Below are 17919 nucleotides of genomic sequence, written 5' to 3' on the forward strand. Positions count from 1 at the left end.
GCTCACAGTCCAGCCACATGCATTCACGCACACGCAGACTCACGCAAACAGAAACTACGCAGACGAGGTGCAAAACAGGGTTGAAAATCCGAACGTCGAGCTTCCTCCTCACGATACTCAAGACGCTCTCAGGTGTGGTTTTAATTAGAAACAGCCTTTTGAACCACAAGACGGTCGATTCCTTCAGGGGTTAAACACATTGGCAGCCCAATGAAAAGAAGTCAGCTTGGGTAGGCAGCATTACCAGGGTTTCCAGCTTCAGACAACACGCCCGCGAAACAAACTAAAGACCACGGAATGAAAATAAACAGTTTCATTGGATTGATGAAGCGTATCCTCTGATACCAACAGCATAGACTTGAGAGAATGATCTCCACCACCCCCACACAACAGCACTCACTGCAGCCACAGTCAGAGTGAAGACAGAGAGAGCCACAACTCTGACAGCTGCACCGTTCACAAGAGTTATTATCATTCCTGTTTGCAATTGGGCCTGTAATATAAATCAGGAACAGAGTTTCATGAACAATTCTGCCCTGTGGCTGGGTTTCCTGAACTCGCAGCAGAAACACGCTGAGACTGTTCTTTCCAACAGTATATGCTCTGCATAAATATATACATAGAAAGGGGAAAAACACACACGTGTGTGTCTGTGTGTGTGTATATACACACACACACACACACACACACACAGTGAGCATCAAAAGAAACTTAAAACTAACACTTATTTAAAAAAAAAAAAAAGGTATATAAATGATGGGAGATTGATGAAATATTTTTGGTTTTTAAAATCCCTCGATCACTCATCCTTGACACGCTGGAGCGACTGTGACTGAAGCATTTTAATCACCTCATTAGTGAGAGTTTATCGGACGCTGGATATGGACTGATTTCAGCTGTTGAATTGCACGCTTGAATAAAGAAATAAAGAATCACAGAAAAAAACAACAATACGCCACGTCTATGAAGAGAGCAGAGCCTTTGTGCGATCGGCATGTTGGGAGGCTGGACTGGGGCAGCGGGCTGTGCCTCGCCGTCTTGGGCACTCACAGTCAGCGATTTCAAACCTGGCGAGACGGTATAACCAGGCACACTCTGCCAATGACAGACAACCAAACCGGGAGACCAAGAGTCACAACACCTGCCTGAGAGCGACAGATCATTCTGTTAATCAGCACAATAAAAAGTCACTGCTCCTGCTCAAACTCAGCCTGTCCTTTTAGTTGATCACATTTAGTGAGTTTTTATCCAAATATAAGTGAGAAGCTTATTTTGCTGACAGATTATATATAGATAGATATTAAAATGCATATAACAATCAATTAGACATTTATTGTGTGTGTCTGGGTTTGTTCCCCGCCCCGGTCCTGGGGCCCCCTCTCCTGTGTCTGCTGGTTTTCATTCCCGCCGAGCTCTCAATGACTGAACCAGACCCTTCACTGAACTGATCATGTGCTTAATTAGACCGTTTTAGACGTAGCAATCACTTCAACAAAGGGGCTAGCGAGCACTTCAACGAAGGGGCTAGCGAGCACTTCAACGAAGGGGCTAGCGAGCACTTCAACGAAGGGGCTAGCGAGCACTTCAACGAAGGGGCTAGCGAGCACTTCAACGAAGGGGCTAGCTCAGTAACTGAGCATTCAGGCGGAATGAAAACCAGACTGGACCGGGGCTCCCCAGAACCAGGGCTGGGAACCACAGATCTACGGAAAAAAATTACATTTAAAAAAAACAACATGTTTCTGCCAGCAGGCCTTCGATGATTCTTCATTCAGCTGCTAAATCGGACTGGGGCGTTTCTTCTGGCTGGGAGATCTGGAACGGCTAGAGAGAATGAAAAAAACAAAAACAAACTTACCTATACTGAATAAATAAAATCCACTCTGCGCGCTTGAGTGGGGCAGCTTAACCACACTGAATACACATTGCTTGAGAGACCTACAAAGCAATCTTAGAAAAACCTCTCTCTCAAGAAAGGGTGCCTGCCTGCAAATCAACTCTGATCTCAATGAGTTACTCTCCACTCCGCTGCACAAGCAGAACTACAGCGGTGTTACACAAAGCCATGTTCACAAGCCTCCTCACCCCCTCTAAAATGACTATGACCTGTACAAGACCGTGGCAGAGCTGCAGCCGCTTATAAAATTATTACATTCACAGCAGAATCGTTTGCTGAAATCACTGCAACAAAGTCTGCAATGCAATGCTATGTGTGGAAATCCTGTACAGAGCAGAGTGTCTCACAAACACAGCACCGATGACTAGAGGCTTCCCCCAGTGTTACAAACCTGACAAAAACCGCACAGTCTGCAGCGTTTCGAATTTCTGGACGGAGGATTTAGAGACGAGGGGGGTGAGCTGCTGCAGAGTCACTTCCAACAGGAGCGTGACTGCTTTACGTCTCATTCGAAGGAAGGCAGTCTAGAGCCTCTGCGAGTCTCTTTCTCTCACAGAGAGTCTCACCTGGATCGTTTGGGGCTGGGGGACCTGGAGCGCGACCTGGACCTGGAGCGAGACGCAGAGCGTGCCCGGGAGCGAGGGGAGCGGGTCCTCGAACGACTGAGACAGAGACAGAGCGGGATTAGGAAACACTACACAGCAACAGACACCTGTAACAGTTTTCAGCACCTAGAATTTTAGGAAGACAACAGATATAATATACCATCTCTGGAGAGTGGAGATGAACAATTATTCAAACCAAGCTCTCCGCAGGGGAGGGGGTCGCTGGCGTTCCATCGGGCTGATTCACCTTTCACAGTGAAAGGAGTGTAGAAGCAGCTGCCTGGGTCACTGTTCTCCTCCACAGAGAGAAGCAGCGATCATCACAAACCCAGGCAGCTGCTGCTTCACTGCTTTCACTCGAGTGGTGAACCAGCCCGATGGATGCCAGTCACCTGATTTGTGTAGAGAGCTGAATGAATCGAGTACTGGGCTCATAAAGCACTCTCTGCAGCCCTGGTAAGCCAGGCCAGGCTAAACCACAGGCCCCTGGGGCAGAGTCCTTACCTTCTTACTGGACTGCGAGACTTGGATCGCCCAGGAGATCCAGACCTGAGAAATGAAAAAAACAAACAAAGCAGGAACAGTTGAATCACACTGGGGTGGGGGGGTGAGGCAAGATAAGGGTGAAACACTGCTCCTAACTCCTTCAGTCTCTTTAAATCTTACAGGAAAATTAACAAATATACTGGTAACACAGAGAGAGAGAGAGAGATTTCTATTTTCTCTTTATAAAAAAAAAGGATGCAAGAAATCTCTCTAGCTAGCTAGCTAGCTATCTCTCTCTCTCTCTCTCTCTCTAGCTTCCACTCCCTGAACGCTGCCTAGGGGACACGGGGAGGCAGTGTCCTACCTTCTCCTGCGCTTGGAGTAAGAGGGAGAGCGATACCTGCTGGGAGAGTCAGAGACAGCTGTCAGGAGAAATCTGAAGCATCAAGAAATCTGAAGCATCAAGAAATCTGAAGCTTCCGTTACAAAACCTGCAGAAATCAACACCAGAGTGTGTCTTCAAAAACCGCTTGGAACCTTCCCTCTCACCCTCCACATAACATGCAAGCAATTATCATTCAAGAGCACTGCATTTCCTGTGCTGTCAAACCTTCATTCTCAAGCACTAACAGGGTGTTCTAATGCTCTGCTGTCAAACCTTCATTCTCAAGCACTAACAGGGGGTTCTAATGCTCTGCTGTCAAACCTTCATTCTCAAGCACTAACAGGGGGTTCTAATGCTCTGCTGTCAAACCTTCATTCTCAAGCACTAACAGGGTGTTCTAATGCTCTGCTGTCAAACCTTCATTCTCAAGCACTAACAGGGTGTTCTAATGCTCTGCTGTCAAACCTTCATTCTCAAGCACTAACAGGGTGTTCTAATGCTCTGCTGTCAAACCTTCATTCTCAAGCACTAACAGGGTGTTCTAATGCTCTGCTGTCAAACCTTCATTCTCAAGCACTAACAGGGTGTTCTAATGCTCTGCTGTCAAACCTTCATTCTCAAGCACTAACAGGGGGTTCTAATGCTCTGCTGTCAAACCTTCATTCTCAAGCACTAACAGGGTGTTCTAATGCTCTGCTGTCAAACCTTCATTCTCAAGCACTAACAGGGTGTTCTAATGCTCTGCTGTCAAACCTTCATTCTCAAGCACTAACAGGGTGTTCTAATGCTCTGCTGTCAAACCTTCATTCTCAAGCACTAACAGGGTGTTCTAATGCTCTGCTGTCAAACCTTCATTCTCAAGCACTAACAGGGTGTTCTAATGCTCTGCTGTCAAACCTTCATTCTCAAGCACTAACAGGGTGTTCTAATGCTCTGCTGTCAAACCTTCATTCTCAAGCACTAACAGGGTGTTCTAATGCTCTGCTGTCAAACCTTCATTCTCAAGCACTAACAGGGGGTTCTAATGCTCTGCTGTCAAACCTTCATTCTCAAGCACTAACAGGGGGTTCTAATGCTCTGCTGTCAAACCTTCATTCTCAAGCACTAACAGGGGGTTCTAATGCTCTGCTGTCAAGCCTTCATTCTCAAGCACTAACAGGGGGTTCTAATGCTCTGCTGTCAAGCCTTCATTCTCAAGCACTAACAGGGTGTTCTAATGCTCTGCTGTCAAACCTTCATTCTCAAGCACTAACAGGGGGTTCTAATGCTCTGCTGTCAAACCTTCATTCTCAAGCACTAACAGGGGGTTCTAATGCTCTGCTGTCAAGCCTTCATTCTCAAGCACTAACAGGGGGTTCTAATGCTCTGCTGTCAAGCCTTCATTCTCAAGCACTAACAGGGGGTTCTAATGCTCTGCTGTCAAACCTTCATTCTCAAGCACTAACAGGGTGTTCTAATGCTCTGCTGTCAAACCTTCATTCTCAAGCACTAACAGGGGGTTCTAATGCTCTGCTGTCAAGCCTTCATTCTCAAGCACTAACAGGGGGTTCTAATGCTCTGCTGTCAAACCTTCATTCTCAAGCACTAACAGGGTGTTCTAATGCTCTGCTGTCAAACCTTCATTCTCAAGCACTAACAGGGGGTTCTAATGCTCTGCTGTCAAGGCTGAAAAACATGCAAGTAGAAAAGTCTGCAAATACATAATAAAATATTTAATATTTTCTACTGTCAACTTCGAGAAGGTAATTATCAAAGTGTATTATATTTCACTGTAAATTTAACTGAAGATCCAGACTTTCAATATATATTGTGCTGCCCAAAGCATTTGACAATTTCTACCGTGTGCAAAACAGCCAAAAATATTGTATGTCTTCGGGCTGCAACCTGCACCACATTTAAAATGCAGAAACCAAAACCGAATCGCACCAAAAAACAGGACACACAGCAGTGGGAAGAAGTTTAGCGTCACCCTATAGAATGAAACTTGACAAATTAACAAACGTGACATTTGGAAATCAGAGAGGAGATGCCGCAGTAATATTCCCGGCTTTGTGCAGACTCTTCCACTATCATTCCCTTGTAATTCCTTTGCTAAATTATGTTCTAAAAATTCTAGGTGATGCAAAACTTCTGGCCATAGCTGAAGGTGCAATGGGGAGCCACGCACACACACACACGCACACACATCTTACCGATCGTTGCTGCGGCTACGAGAACGGTTGTTGCGATGTCCCCTGGAGCGGGATCTAGAGCGAGAATGGGATCTAGAAGTAGATCTGGAAAAAAGAGAGAAAGAAGCATGAATTTCCGTATTCCTTCGAATTTAAAACTCTTACAACATTTTTTGCTTCTCAAAAATAGCCTGCGTCTTAAATTCGAGCACAGTACAGCGACGCTTGTGTTAATGCTGCTGGGAGAGAGATGACAAAGGCGTCACTGCCAGCAGGACAGGCTTGGACGGTTCGCAAATACTGATCAGCCCCTGTATTCTTCGACACGCCGATGCTGTGAAGTGTTGGGCTTGCTGTTGCCAGGATGTGCGCTGGCGTGAGCGAGTGAGGGAGTGGTGTGCGGACGACAGAGGCGCTATACAGCGCGCAGCACGATAAACGAGCGCCGTGGTTAATCTGCAACACCGCTTCGTGTCAGTTTTGTACGATGCAGAAGCGTAACCGAGGCCCTGTCTTCGTAAACGCATATTTGGAGGTTTTATTTTTTTACCCTCAGAACGAGCGTGGTAAATTTGGACTGCGTCTTCAGAGAGAACGTTAAAAATGTTGACATCCCAGGCGCTGACAATCAGGCGAGGGGGGGTCGCTGGCGTCCATCGGGCCGAGTCACCACTCAGAGTGAAAGCAGTGAAGCAGCAGCTGTTCGGTTTTGTGATGGTCGCTGTTTCTCTTGGACTCTGTGGAGGAGAACAGTGACCCACACAAACCCAGGCAGCTGCTTCTACACTCCTTTCACTGTGAAAGGTGAATCAGCCCGATGGACGCCAGTGACCCCCTCCCCTGCGGAGAGCTTGATGTGAGGAATCTGGTTTGCAAGGATGGGAATAAGACTCCTGTTGCACAGCAGTGTCACCCACTGCAGGATTGTAGCTTGACCAGCCCCATCACAGGTAAGCAGCTCAGTCTGATTATACTCCTAGGAGAAGCCGCAGTGCGAAGGAGTCCTCTCACCCCCCCCACGGCGCTCTGTACCTGCTGCGCCGGCCCCCCCTCTTGTTGTAGCGGTAGCAGTCGTAGGCATAGTGGCCCCGCTCCCCGCACTGATAGCACCGGTCGTTCGGGTCGAAGTGGCGCCGGCTGGCCCGCCCGTGCTGGGTCTTGCGGGACATGCCGGTGGAGAGCTCCACGCGGATCCGAGAGCCGCACAGCACCCTGGGAAACAGGAGGACAGCAGTCAACACAGGGGGGGTGGACACTTCAACCAGTGACGGGATCGCTTGGTATGTAAGGGTTAGGGAATTGTAACAGGGATTGCACAGCAGTGTGATCCAGTCCAGGTTTTACTAGCAGCTTGATAAGCCCCGCTGTGTCTAGGGAACAAGCTCAGGTGAGTCTGATTATTAAACTCCTAGTGAAACCAGGACCGGATCACACTGCTGTGCAATTTAAAAAAAATCTACAGTGAAATGCCTTTGTGATCCAATTCATTTTTTTTAGCTCTAGGTTTTTAATTGTAAAATTCAATTTTGTTGTCTTAATTCCAATTTCCAACTAATTTCTTCTATTTAAAAAAAAAAAAAAAATTAGCTTTTTAATCCGAGACATTAAACAATGGAAGCCACACTGTGGTTCTGAAATGCAAACCGTCTCCGCAGAGCCCAGATCCCCGAGCCCCACTCACTTCCCGTCCATGCCCTTGACAGCGTCCTCTGCGTCCCGCGTGTCCTCGTACTCCACGAAGGCAAAGCCGGGGGGGTTCCTCGCCACCCACACGCTGCGCAGAGGCCCATAGTATCCAAAGGCTCTCTCCAGCTCCCCCTTCGCCGCCCCGTTCCCCAGGTCACCCACATACACCTTGCAGTCCGAGCAGCGAGAGGAGCTGCGAGACGAGGAGTAATGGGACATCGTGCTCCTGGAGAGGGGGGAGAGGAGTGGAGAAAGGGGGGTGGAGAAGAGAGAGGGGGTAGAGGAGAGGGGTGGAGAAGAGAGAGAGGGGGTAGAGACTTCCTTTTATAGTTCAGCCTTTTTTAACCTGACTTGTTTGATTTGCTTATTTTTGTAATTGTGTGTTTATTCATTTCCTGTTGTTTTTGGGGTATAGTTATTACAGTGCTTGTTGATGATGCTGTTATTATTTTGCAGCATAATTTTAAAGTAATGATTACAGGAGGCTGCGTGGTCCGCTGGTTAAAGAAACAGGCTTGTAACCAGCAGGTCCCAGGTTCAAATCCAGCCGCTGACTCGCTGTGTGGGACCCTGAGCGAGTCACTGAACCTCCTTGTGCTGCGTCTGCAGGACGATAAGTCGTTGTGAGTGACTCTGATGCATAGTTCACACACCATAAATATTATCAATAATGATCAAAACACAAAGAGCTAGATATTAAAAATGCACGGCAGCGCCGCAGTCCCACACCCTCCACCGCCATCAATAACTTACTAACTTCAGCGGAAACAACGAAATCAAGCTCACAGTAACCTGACAAAATACACAAATAACAACATCTGCTTGTATTGTATCAGAGGCGCGCACACGCAACAACAACAAACAACAACAAGGCCGGCGGCGCTGCATGAAGAGTGAACAAGGCGGGCATCCTCACCGGCTGGGTCTCTCCGACCCTTATTAATGCTGTTACCGCGGCGGGTCCGGTCCGGTCCGGTCCGGTTCACGGGGTTTGCAGCCGGTACGAGCGGACTCGGTTAATATCACTGTGAAGCGGGAGCGCAGCACGCATGCGCAGGGGCGGAGACCCGCCGTTCTCATAGCAACGTGTTCTCTGATTTATAATAATAATAATAATAATACAGAGATAAAACTATCCGAGACACGTCGTTTCCGACGCTGAGAGTGCAAATCTTTAAATAGTAAATAATAATAAAAATAAGCGCGTTCGGTTTCAGGCGACATCGATAGAGGCTTTCCCAGTGACGTCACGGGATTGCTTTGACGTCACGGGATCGCCATTTTGTAAGTCTGTTTCTGCCGCAGCTGCTTGTGTGTTTCTGGGAGGCGAAGCCGACCGTGCGATTGTTATATTGTTATATTGTTTCAGTACTAACAGCTTGCTCTGCACACCAGTACTGCACACACCCCTCCACACACACACACACACACACACACACTTTTCTGAAGTTCCGCCCAAATTCTGACTGAAACAGATTTGCAACAGGGAGATGCAGCTTCTATATATCACCAAATACGACTCCATGAATGCTGTAACAGTTTGGGATAAGACAGGCTTTTGAACTCACACCCCAGTGCATCCTGGTACAGTTGACCTGTCAGCAGGACTACACTTACCAGAATGCATTGGGTGCGAGTTGAAAAGTCTGCACTGCCCTCGTGTGCGTGAGCTCTCATTGGTGTTTCTTTATACCCTGGGTGTGCAGGTGAAAAAACAACACAGAGACACAAGTTCAAAATAAATAAACTATATTCAATACAGTCATTCTTATCTGCTGGTCAGGTAAAAGAGGGCTTCATGCTAGCTTCTACACAGACAACAATGCAGGGGCTACCTTTCAACAAACACAGACCGGGGGGGGGTTACAAGAGAGAGCAAAAAAGAAAATAACCAGGAAAGAAGGGAGAGAAGAGAGGAGGGAGGGAGAGAGGGAAGATAACAAACCCAACAGGTTTGCAGGCGGCTAAATTTGTCTTGTTTTGTCACCTTCAAATTGTTTTTCTTTTAAGAAACATGTTTTTAAAATATATATATATATATATATATATATATATATATATATATATATTATATATATATAGGGAAAATTAAAATTAGGCGAAACATGACGACCGAAGCAGAATGTGGGACAACAAACCCAAAGAAAAGGGCTGAAGCCTCTGCTCTAGTGGTTTCTTGAGAACACCAAGCAAATGTGAGTTAACCCTTCAGCTCCCCAAAGCACACCTGCTTTCATGAGCCGGTCGGTAAGCTGATCTCTGCAGTGAAAGCTGGTCTGCTTCAGACTGCTTGAAAAAACTCACAGCGGGACGCTGATTAAACAGGGGAGGCTGGTATGGAACATGGGCTGGCCATTATAACCATTATAACCATTATAACAATCATCCAACCACTGGGGCAGCTCAGCATGGCAGACAGGCAGACAGAGATGCTGACAGACAGACAGACAGGCAGACAGGCAGACAGGCAGACATGCAGACAGACAGACAGACAGGCAGATAGACAGAGACACAGACATGCAGACAGACAGACAGAGATGCTGACAGATAGACAGACACAGACATGCAGACAGACAGACAGAGACACAGACATGCAGACAGACAGGCAGAGATGCTGACAGACAGATAGACACAGACATGCAGACAGACAGACAGGCAGACAGAGATGCTGACAGACAGACAGACAGGCAGACATCCAACTTTTTTTAAATTAAGGTGCTTCATAAGAAATTATGTCATTTTAAAAAGTTTGTGTGATACAGCACAGGGGAGCGGGGCACAGCACAGGGGAGCAGTGTACAGCACAGGGGAGCGGGGCACAGCACAGGGGAGTGGGGCACAGCACAGGGGAGCGGGGCACAGCACAGGGGAGCAGTGTACAGCACAGGGGAGCGGGGCACAGCACAGGGGAGCAGGGCGCAGCACAGGGGAGCGGGGCGCAGCACAAGGGAGCGGGGCGCAGCACAGGGGAGCGGGGCACAGCACAGGGGAGCAGTGTACAGCACAGGGGAGCGGGGCGCAGCACAAGGGAGCGGGGCGCAGCACAGGGGAGCGGGGCACAGCACAGGGGAGCGGGGCACAGCACAGGGGAGCGGGGTACAGCACAGGGGAGCAGGGCACAGCACAGGGGAGCAGTGTACAGCACAGGGGAGCGGGGCACAGCACAGGGGAGCATTGTCAATAGTAAAATTGCAGCTCAGTTTAAACTCTGCAAACTATTAAAAGGGGGTTATTAAAAAGGTTACAAAAGTTTCTAAAAGACTGAACCACAGCTATTAAAATAGAACACAACACAACCTATACAAGAATGACAGGAATAACAGCTGTGACAATTCCAACAAGAACGACAGGAATAACAGCTGTGACAATTCCAACAAGAACGACAGGAATAACAGCTGTGACAATTCCAACAAGAACGACAGGAATAACAGCTGTGACAATTCCAACAAGAACGACAGGAATAACAGCTGTGACAATTCCAACAAGAACGACAGGAATAACAGCTGTGACAATTCCAACAAGAACGACAGGAATAACAGCTGTGACAATTCCAACAAGAACGACAGGAATAACAGCTGTGACAATTCCAACAAGAACGACAGGAATAACAGCTGTGACAATTCCAACAGGAACGACAGGAATAACAGCTGTGACAATTCCAACAAGAACGACAGGAATAACAGCTGAGACAATTCCAACAAGAACGACAGGAATAACAGCTGTGACAATTCCAACAAGAACGACAGGAATAACAGCTGTGACAATTCCAACAAGAACGACAGGAATAACAGCTGTGACAATTCCAACAAGAACGACAGGAATTGTGACAATTCCAACAAGAACGACAGGAATAACAGCTATGTGACAAATAGAACACAACACAGGACCTATACAAGAATGACAGGAATAACAGCTGTGACAATTCCAACAAGAACGACAGGAATAACAGCTGTGACAATTCCAACAAGAACGACAGGAATAACAGCTGTGACAATTCCAACAAGAACGACAGGAATAACAGCTGTGACAATTCCAACAAGAACGACAGGAATAACAGCTGTGACAATTCCAACAAGAACGACAGGAATAACAGCTGTGACAATTCCAACAAGAACGACAGGAATAACAGCTGTGACAATTCCAACAAGAACGACAGGAATAACAGCTGTGACAATTCCAACAAGAACGACAGGAATAACAGCTGTGACAATTCCAACAAGAACGACAGGAATAACAGCTGTGACAATTCCAACAAGAACGACAGGAATAACAGCTGTGACAATTCCAACAAGAACGACAGGAATAACAGCTGTGACAATTCCAACAAGAACGACAGGAATAACAGCTGTGACAATTCCAACAAGAACGACAGGAATAACAGCTGTGACAATTCCAACAAGAACGACAGGAATAACAGCTGTGACAATTCCAACAAGAACGACAGGAATAACAGCTGTGACAATTCCAACAAGAACGACAGGAATAACAGCTGTGACAATTCCAACAAGAACGACAGGAATAACAGCTGTGACAATTCCAACAAGAACGACAGGAATAACAGCTGTGACAATTCCAACAAGAACGACAGGAATAACAGCTGTGACAATTCCAACAAGAACGACAGGAATAACAGCTGTGACAATTCCAACAAGAACGACAGGAATAACAGCTGTGACAATTCCAACAAGAACGACAGGAATAACAGCTGTGACAATTCCAACAAGAACGACAGGAATAACAGCTGTGACAATTCCAACAAGAACGACAGGAATAACAGCTGTGACAATTCCAACAAGAACGACAGGAACAAAACATGAATTAATCAAATCCAGACATTCTCATGAGAGAGGGAGGGGGGAAGAGGGAGAGGGAGGGGGAAGAGGGACAGGGAGAAAGGGAAAGGAAGAGGGAAGGAGAGAAAGAGGGTGAGAGGGAGAGGGAGTGGGATAGAGAGGGAGCAGGACAGAGAGGGAGGAATTTACACAAGCAGGTTTAATCTTGACATTTCCTATTGATCAATTAATCATCCGATCTAGTCATCGATTAATCACACCTGTTTGCTAGTGATATTACAATTGCATTGAAAGACAATTCCATGTAATACAATTCATTAACACAATGCTGTTAACTGCACATTTCAAACTGACAGCTAATGTTTAACATAGAAACACTGAATACAGCTTCGCTTTGGCACAGTCTTCACAAGTGCCCTCCACAACTCTGCAAGTTCTAACTTGATTTTAAAGATCAAAGTCCACAAGTGTGTTTAATTGATTGTTCATTCAGCAATTAAAACCCCTTAATTAATCACAGATGAGGCTTCTTCATTACAGCCACGCTGTAGAGTACAGGACAGCAAACCCAGCGTGAAACAGCGACTCGCACCCACTGCACCCTGGGCTGCTTGAGGTGGACTGGCCCCTCCGGGCTGGAAATGAAACTGTCCCACTGAACTGAACCGAACTAGGGGGTGAGAGGAGGAGTAGAGAAGAGACCGAGTCCAGCAGAGCAGCGTTCGGGCTCCAGTGCCTTCATCAGTGTTACTGAAACTAAACTGAGTCCAGCAGAGCAGTGTTTGGGCTCTAGTGCCTTCATCAGTGTTACTGAAACTAAACTGAGTCAAGCAGAGCAGTGTTTGGGCTCCAGTGCCTTCATCAGTGTTACTGAAACTAAACTGAGTCAAGCAGAGCAGCGTTTGGGCTCTAGTGCCTTCATCAGTGTTATTGAAACTAAACTGAGTCAAGCAGAGCAGCGTTTGGGCTCTAGTGCCTTCATCAGTGTTACTGAAACTAAACTGAGTCAAGCAGAGCAGCGTTTGGGCTCTAGTGCCTTCATCAGTGTTATGTTACTGAAACCTCCCTGTCGCGTGTCCCACAAAGACAACTCCCTGACCCCGCGTCCCACAAGACAACTCCCTGCCCCGAGTCCCACAAGAACTGACTAACAAGAGTCCCTCTCTTCCTGGAGGACGTCGCGACGACGAGGAACGACTACGACACTCCCTCGTTATGGTCTCAAACTCTAGTTTGAGGGTCCCCCCAGGGGCCTCTCCCCTCCCCTCCCTCTCCCTCTCCTCTCCTCTCCTCTCTCCTCTCCTCTCCTCTCCTCTCCTCTCCTCTCCTCTCCTCTCCCCTCCCCTCCCCCCCTCCCCTCCTCCCTCCCCCCACGAGGGGACCCCTCCCCTCTCCTCCTCCTCTCCTCCCCACTCTCCTCCCCTCCCCTCCCCTCCCCCCTGCTAGAAGCCCTTCACGTGGCAGTATGCCTCCAGGCTGGAGAAGAGGATGTAGAGGAGCCAGAGCCCGAGGAAGAGCGTGCAGGTGAGGATGCGGGCGGGGCGCGGCCCCCCCAGCTCCCCCCCGATCGAGGGGCCCCTCCTCAACAGCAGCACGCCCATGGCCACGAAGGCCAGCACGGTGAAGAGCGTGACGGAGAAGGCGAGGGAGCCCGGCTCCACCTGGAACTCCTGCCCTTGCGCTGCCCAGTAGATGGCCGCCACGGTCCAGGCCACGCCAATCCCCAGGAACACGTTGACCGCGTTGCTGCCTGTCACGTTCCCGATCGAGGCGTCCGCGTGCTGGTCCTGCATCGCAGCCACCTTACTGGCAAAGGTGTCTGAGAGGGGAGGGGAGGGAGGGGAGAGGGGAGCGAGGGGAGAGAGGGGAAAGAGCGAGGGGAGAGAGGGACAGAGCGAGGGGAGGGAGAGGAGAGAGTGACAGAGTGAGCGGAGGGAGGGGAGGGAGGGAGATGGGGGAGAAGGAGGCGGGAGAGAGGAGACAGGGAGGTGGGGGAGAGGGAGGGTAGAGAGGGGAGGGAGCGAGTGAGAGGGCGGAAGAGGGGAGATAGAGACAAACCACAGGAGCAAAGATAAGAAAACAGCTCTCCCCTCTACCCTCTCCCATCTCTCCTTTCCTCCCTCCTCCTCTCCTATCTCCTGTCTCTCATCTCCCCTCACCCCTCTCCCTCCTCTCTCCTCTTAGGAGAGCAGAGAGGAGAGAGGTCTTTCTCTCCGTCTCTCCTCTCCCCTCTCTCTCTCTCCTCTCTCTCCCTCTCCCTCTCTCTCTCCTCTCCCCTCTCTCTCTCTCTCTCTCTCTCTCTCTCCCTCTCTCTCTTCTCTCCCTCTCTCTCTCTCCTCTCCCCGTCTCTCCTCTCTCCTCTCCCCTCTCTCTTCTCTCCTCTCTCTCCTCTCTCTCTCTCTCCTCTCCCCTCTCTCTCTCTCCTCTCCCTCTCTCTCTCTCCTCCCCCCCCTCTCCTCTCTCTCTCTCCTCCCCTCTCTCTCCTCTCCCCCTCTCTCTCTCTCTCTCTCTCTCCTCCTCTCTCCTCTCTCCTCTCTCCCCTCTCTTTCCTCTCTCCTCTCCCCGTCTTTCCTCTCTCTCTCTCCTCCCCTCTCTCTCCTCTCCCCTCTCTCCTCTCCTCTCTCCTCCCCTCTCCTCTCTCTCTCCCGTCCCTCTCTCTCTCTCTCTCTCTCCTCCCCTCTCTCTCCTCTCCCCCATCTTTCCTCTCTCCTCTCCCCGTCTTTCCTCTCTCTCTCTCCTCCCCTCTCTCTCCTCTCCCCCCTCTTTCCTCTCTCTCTCCTCCCCTCTCTCTCTCTCCTCTCTCACCTGGCACGGAGGTCCCGAGAGCCACGAACACCACGGCGGTGACGGCGTCCTTGAGCCCCACGGTGCAGCCGAAGTGCGAGGCCAGGTCTCCGATGAGCGCGGTCAGCACCCCGATGACGGAGATGCACACCAGGAAGCAGGCCCAGCCGCTCCAGTACCCCGTGGGGGGCACACAGGCGAACAGAACCTTCCAGAACACCGTGAGGAAGTGCATCACGTAGTCAAAGCAGGAGGGCAGCTTCTCCTCACGAGAGCCCCCCACACCGCCCTCCTCATCATCCTCATCATCCTCATCACCATTACCTGAGGGGGGAGAGGAGAAAAGAGACAAGAGATGAGAGAGAGAGGGGGCTGGGAGAGACAGAGAGGTGAAGGGTTAGGGTGAGCGGGGAAGGTAGGGAGAGGGGCTGGGAGCTGTGCAGCCCCACAGTCACACACAAGGATATTGCAATGCACAGCTATGACCACCGGAGGGGGCTCACGTCCTGCAGAACTTTAGCAATGCTGGTAGGTCATGCCGATGAAAACCATTTAAACTCGAATCTGAGCGATCTGGATTCTGTGCTGCCCATGCTGCCCCCCCTCTTCCTGTCTGTAGGTCACCTGAGCGGACGGTCACGGCCTCTATGAACTGCTCCCTCCAGGAGTGAGTCCCGATCACCAGCGCCAAGTTCGTCTTCTTAATCAGCTTGTCCACCGTGCTCTGCCAATCAGAGAGGAGAGAGTCGGGTGAGCAGCCAATCACGTGCCACTGCAAACAGACACTGCAAACACAACCACTGCAAACACACACAAACACACACACAACACACACACACACACACACACACACACACACAACAACACACACACACACACACACACACAACACACACACACACACACACACACACACACACACACACACACACAAACACACACACACACACACACACACACACACACACACACACACACACACACACACACACACACACACACACACACACACACACACACACACACACACACACACACACACACACACACACACACACAAACACACACACACACACACACACACACACACACACACACCACACACACACACAAACACACACACACACACACACACACACCACACACACACACACACACACACACACACACACAAACACACACACACACACACACACACACACACACACACCACACACACACACACACACACACACACACAAACACACACACACACACACACACACACACACACACACACACACACACACACACACACACACACACACACACACACACACACACACACCATGGGCATGTGTCCCCTTGGCATCCGCAGTACCGTTTTAGGCGTAGACTGTGGCGCGGATTGACACAAGTGCTTGGGGGTCTGAACCCAAACAGAGGCATCATGACATATATCCATATTATAATAATATATAATAATATAATAATATAAAAAGAACAGGGGGGAAAGGCGTAGGGTCCACCCTTTCCTCATCCCCAGCTCTCAGACATACCCCCCAGTCTCCGACACCTACAGGGAGCCCTCCAGTTCACCAGGTTTCTGCCCATCTTCAACGAAACCCTCCCAGTTGCTTTAAAATACGTAGAGTCTCCCCATCTCTCTCCCAGGAGAGAGGTTTCTCTCACCAGAGTGGGTCGGGTCGGAGAGAGAAAGAGGAGGGTGGGGGGGAAAGGAGAGTTAGGGTGGGCCGGGGGGAGGAGGCTCCACCAGCGTTCTCTCACAAGAAATTCTCCACCCCCTGGCTCCGGGGGGGAGAGAGAGGAGGGTCTCTCAAATAGGAGAGTGGGTCGGGGGAGAGAGAGGGAGGGTCTCACAAAGAGAGTGGGTTCTCACCCAGAGAGAGAGGGGGTGGGGGCAAGAGAGTGGGTCTACCCAGAGGAGGAGGTCTTCTCCAACCCCTGGGGCTAAGGAGAGGACCTGGTTCAGGGATCCTCTCTCTCCAGAGGCCCTTTCTCTCACCCAGCCCCCTCTCTCTCCCACCCCCTTTCTCTCACCCAGCCCCTCTCTCTCTCCCAGCCCATCTCTCTCTCCCAGTCCCTCTCCCTCTCCCATTCCTCCCAGTGCCTCACCTTGAACTCGTACGACTCCTCGATGATCACCTCCAGTTTGTTGTTCTCCCCCAGCACTGGTTTCCCCATCTCCGCAATCCTGCGCGCATCCTCCTGCTCCACAGAGAGAGCCTGCTCAGGGTCTGAGAGAGAGAGAGAGAGCGAGAGGCTGAGGGAGAGAGAGAGAGAGAGGGGGAGAAGAGAGAGAGAGAGAGAGTGTGAGAGAGAGAGGAGAGAGAGAAGAGAAACAGAGCGAGAGAAAGAGAGGAGAGAGACAGAGCGAGAAAAGAGAGACAAGAGGAAGAAGGGAGGGTCAGCACGCGCGTGGGGGACCCCAGAGAGGAGAGGAAAGAGGCGGAGGGAAGGGAGGAGAGGGCGAGTAGGTACGCTCCAATGACATGCACACAAAGCCGATCACCGGACCGGTTGTGTGTTGCGACCTAGTCCCACCAGGTCACTCCCCACCTTCTCTCGGTCCGGTTGACGGAGTCTGGAGAAACACTGCGATGAAAACAGAGGCAGAGAAACACTGCGATGAAAACAGAGGCAGAGAAACACTGCGATGAGAGAGAGAAACACTGAGAGAGAGAGAGAGAGAGAGAGCGATGAAAACAGGCAGAGAAAGAGAGTGAGGCAGAGAGCAATGAGAGAGAGAGAGAGAGAGAGAGAGAGGCAGAGAGAGAGAAAACAGAGGCAGAGAGACAGTGTGCGATGAGAGGCAGAGAAACACTGAGAGAGAGAGAGGCAGTGCCATGAAAAACTGGATCAGAGAAACACTGCGATGAAAACAGAGGCAGAGAAACACTGCGATGAAAACAGAGGCAGAGAAACACTGCGATGAAAACAGAGGCAGAGAAACACTGCGATGAAAACAGAGGCAGAGAAACACTGCGATGAAAACAGAGGCAGAGAAACACTGCGATGAAAACAGAGGCAGAGAAACACTGCGATGAAAACAGAGGCAGAGAAACACTGCGATGAAAACACAGGCAGAGAAACACTGCAATGAAAACACAGG

At 49.8% G+C, this 17919-nt stretch overlaps 3 protein-coding genes across 6 annotated transcripts in view; 1 reads left to right on the top strand and 2 right to left on the bottom strand.

Moving 5' to 3' along the window:
• Nucleotides 1–1194: 1194 nt before the first annotated feature.
• Nucleotides 1195–8252, bottom strand: LOC121303837 (serine/arginine-rich splicing factor 7-like). Of its 4 annotated transcripts, none has more exons than XM_041234656.1 (8): nucleotides 8147–8252; nucleotides 7226–7456; nucleotides 6577–6756; nucleotides 5566–5649; nucleotides 3353–3391; nucleotides 3007–3051; nucleotides 2464–2559; nucleotides 1195–1824 (listed from the first exon to the last, which is right to left on the bottom strand). In XM_041234656.1, exons 2-8 carry the CDS (start codon nucleotides 7447–7449, stop codon nucleotides 1779–1781), a joined length of 714 nt encoding a protein of 237 aa, XP_041090590.1. In that variant the 5' UTR covers nucleotides 7450–7456; nucleotides 8147–8252; the 3' UTR covers nucleotides 1195–1778. The 4 variants fall into 4 exon arrangements, with proteins under 4 accessions (XP_041090590.1, XP_041090591.1, XP_041090589.1 ...); XM_041234657.1 differs by lacking the exon at nucleotides 8147–8252 and adding an exon at nucleotides 7710–7874 and having other exon boundaries at nucleotides 3353–3388; XM_041234655.1 differs by lacking the exon at nucleotides 8147–8252 and adding an exon at nucleotides 7710–7826.
• Nucleotides 8253–8851: 599 nt separating this feature from the next.
• LOC121303773 (probable serine/threonine-protein kinase clkA) lies at nucleotides 8852–12801 on the top strand. Its single transcript, XM_041234550.1, has 3 exons — nucleotides 8852–8895; nucleotides 10515–10760; nucleotides 11135–12801. The coding sequence occupies exons 1-3, from the start codon at nucleotides 8852–8854 to the stop codon at nucleotides 12045–12047; spliced, it is 1203 nt and encodes a 400-aa protein (XP_041090484.1). The 3' UTR covers nucleotides 12048–12801.
• A 663-nt stretch (nucleotides 12802–13464) lies between these two features.
• Nucleotides 13465–17919, bottom strand: part of LOC121303720 (sodium/calcium exchanger 2-like) — a 14475-nt gene continuing 10020 nt past the window's right edge. Inside the window, exons 8-11 of the mRNA XM_041234498.1 lie at nucleotides 16923–17044; nucleotides 15432–15531; nucleotides 14829–15131; nucleotides 13465–13842 (exon numbers count right to left, since the gene is read on the bottom strand). Of these exons, the coding sequence (XP_041090432.1) occupies nucleotides 13466–13842; nucleotides 14829–15131; nucleotides 15432–15531; nucleotides 16923–17044 (902 nt within the window). The 3' untranslated portion in view covers nucleotide 13465. The remainder of the gene's footprint in view (nucleotides 13843–14828; nucleotides 15132–15431; nucleotides 15532–16922; nucleotides 17045–17919) is intronic.

The sequence above is a fragment of the Polyodon spathula genome, chromosome 35, assembly GCF_017654505.1.
Source record: "Polyodon spathula isolate WHYD16114869_AA chromosome 35, ASM1765450v1, whole genome shotgun sequence".
NCBI lineage: Eukaryota > Metazoa > Chordata > Actinopteri > Acipenseriformes > Polyodontidae > Polyodon > Polyodon spathula.

Excerpts from the sequence above, each read along its gene's own strand:
- LOC121303773 (XM_041234550.1), top strand. The coding sequence starts at position 8,852 with ATGCATTGGGTGCGAGTTGAAAAGTCTGCACTGCCCTCGTGTGC. Across the intron at positions 8,896-10,514 it reads TCTGCACTGCCCTCGTGTGC|AACACAACACAACCTATACA; the intron begins GTGAGCTCTCAT and ends CTATTAAAATAG. Across the intron at positions 10,761-11,134 it reads AATTCCAACAAGAACGACAG|GAATAACAGCTGTGACAATT; the intron begins GAATAACAGCTG and ends CAAGAATGACAG.
- LOC121303837 (XM_041234656.1), bottom strand. The coding sequence starts at position 7,449 with ATGTCCCATTACTCCTCGTCTCGCAGCTCCTCTCGCTGCTCGGACTGC. Across the intron at positions 5,650-6,576 it reads AGGGGGGGCCGGCGCAGCAG|ATCTACTTCTAGATCCCATT; the intron begins GTACAGAGCGCC and ends TCTTTTTTCCAG. Across the intron at positions 2,560-3,006 it reads TCTCGCAGTCCAGTAAGAAG|TCGTTCGAGGACCCGCTCCC; the intron begins GTAAGGACTCTG and ends TCTCTGTCTCAG.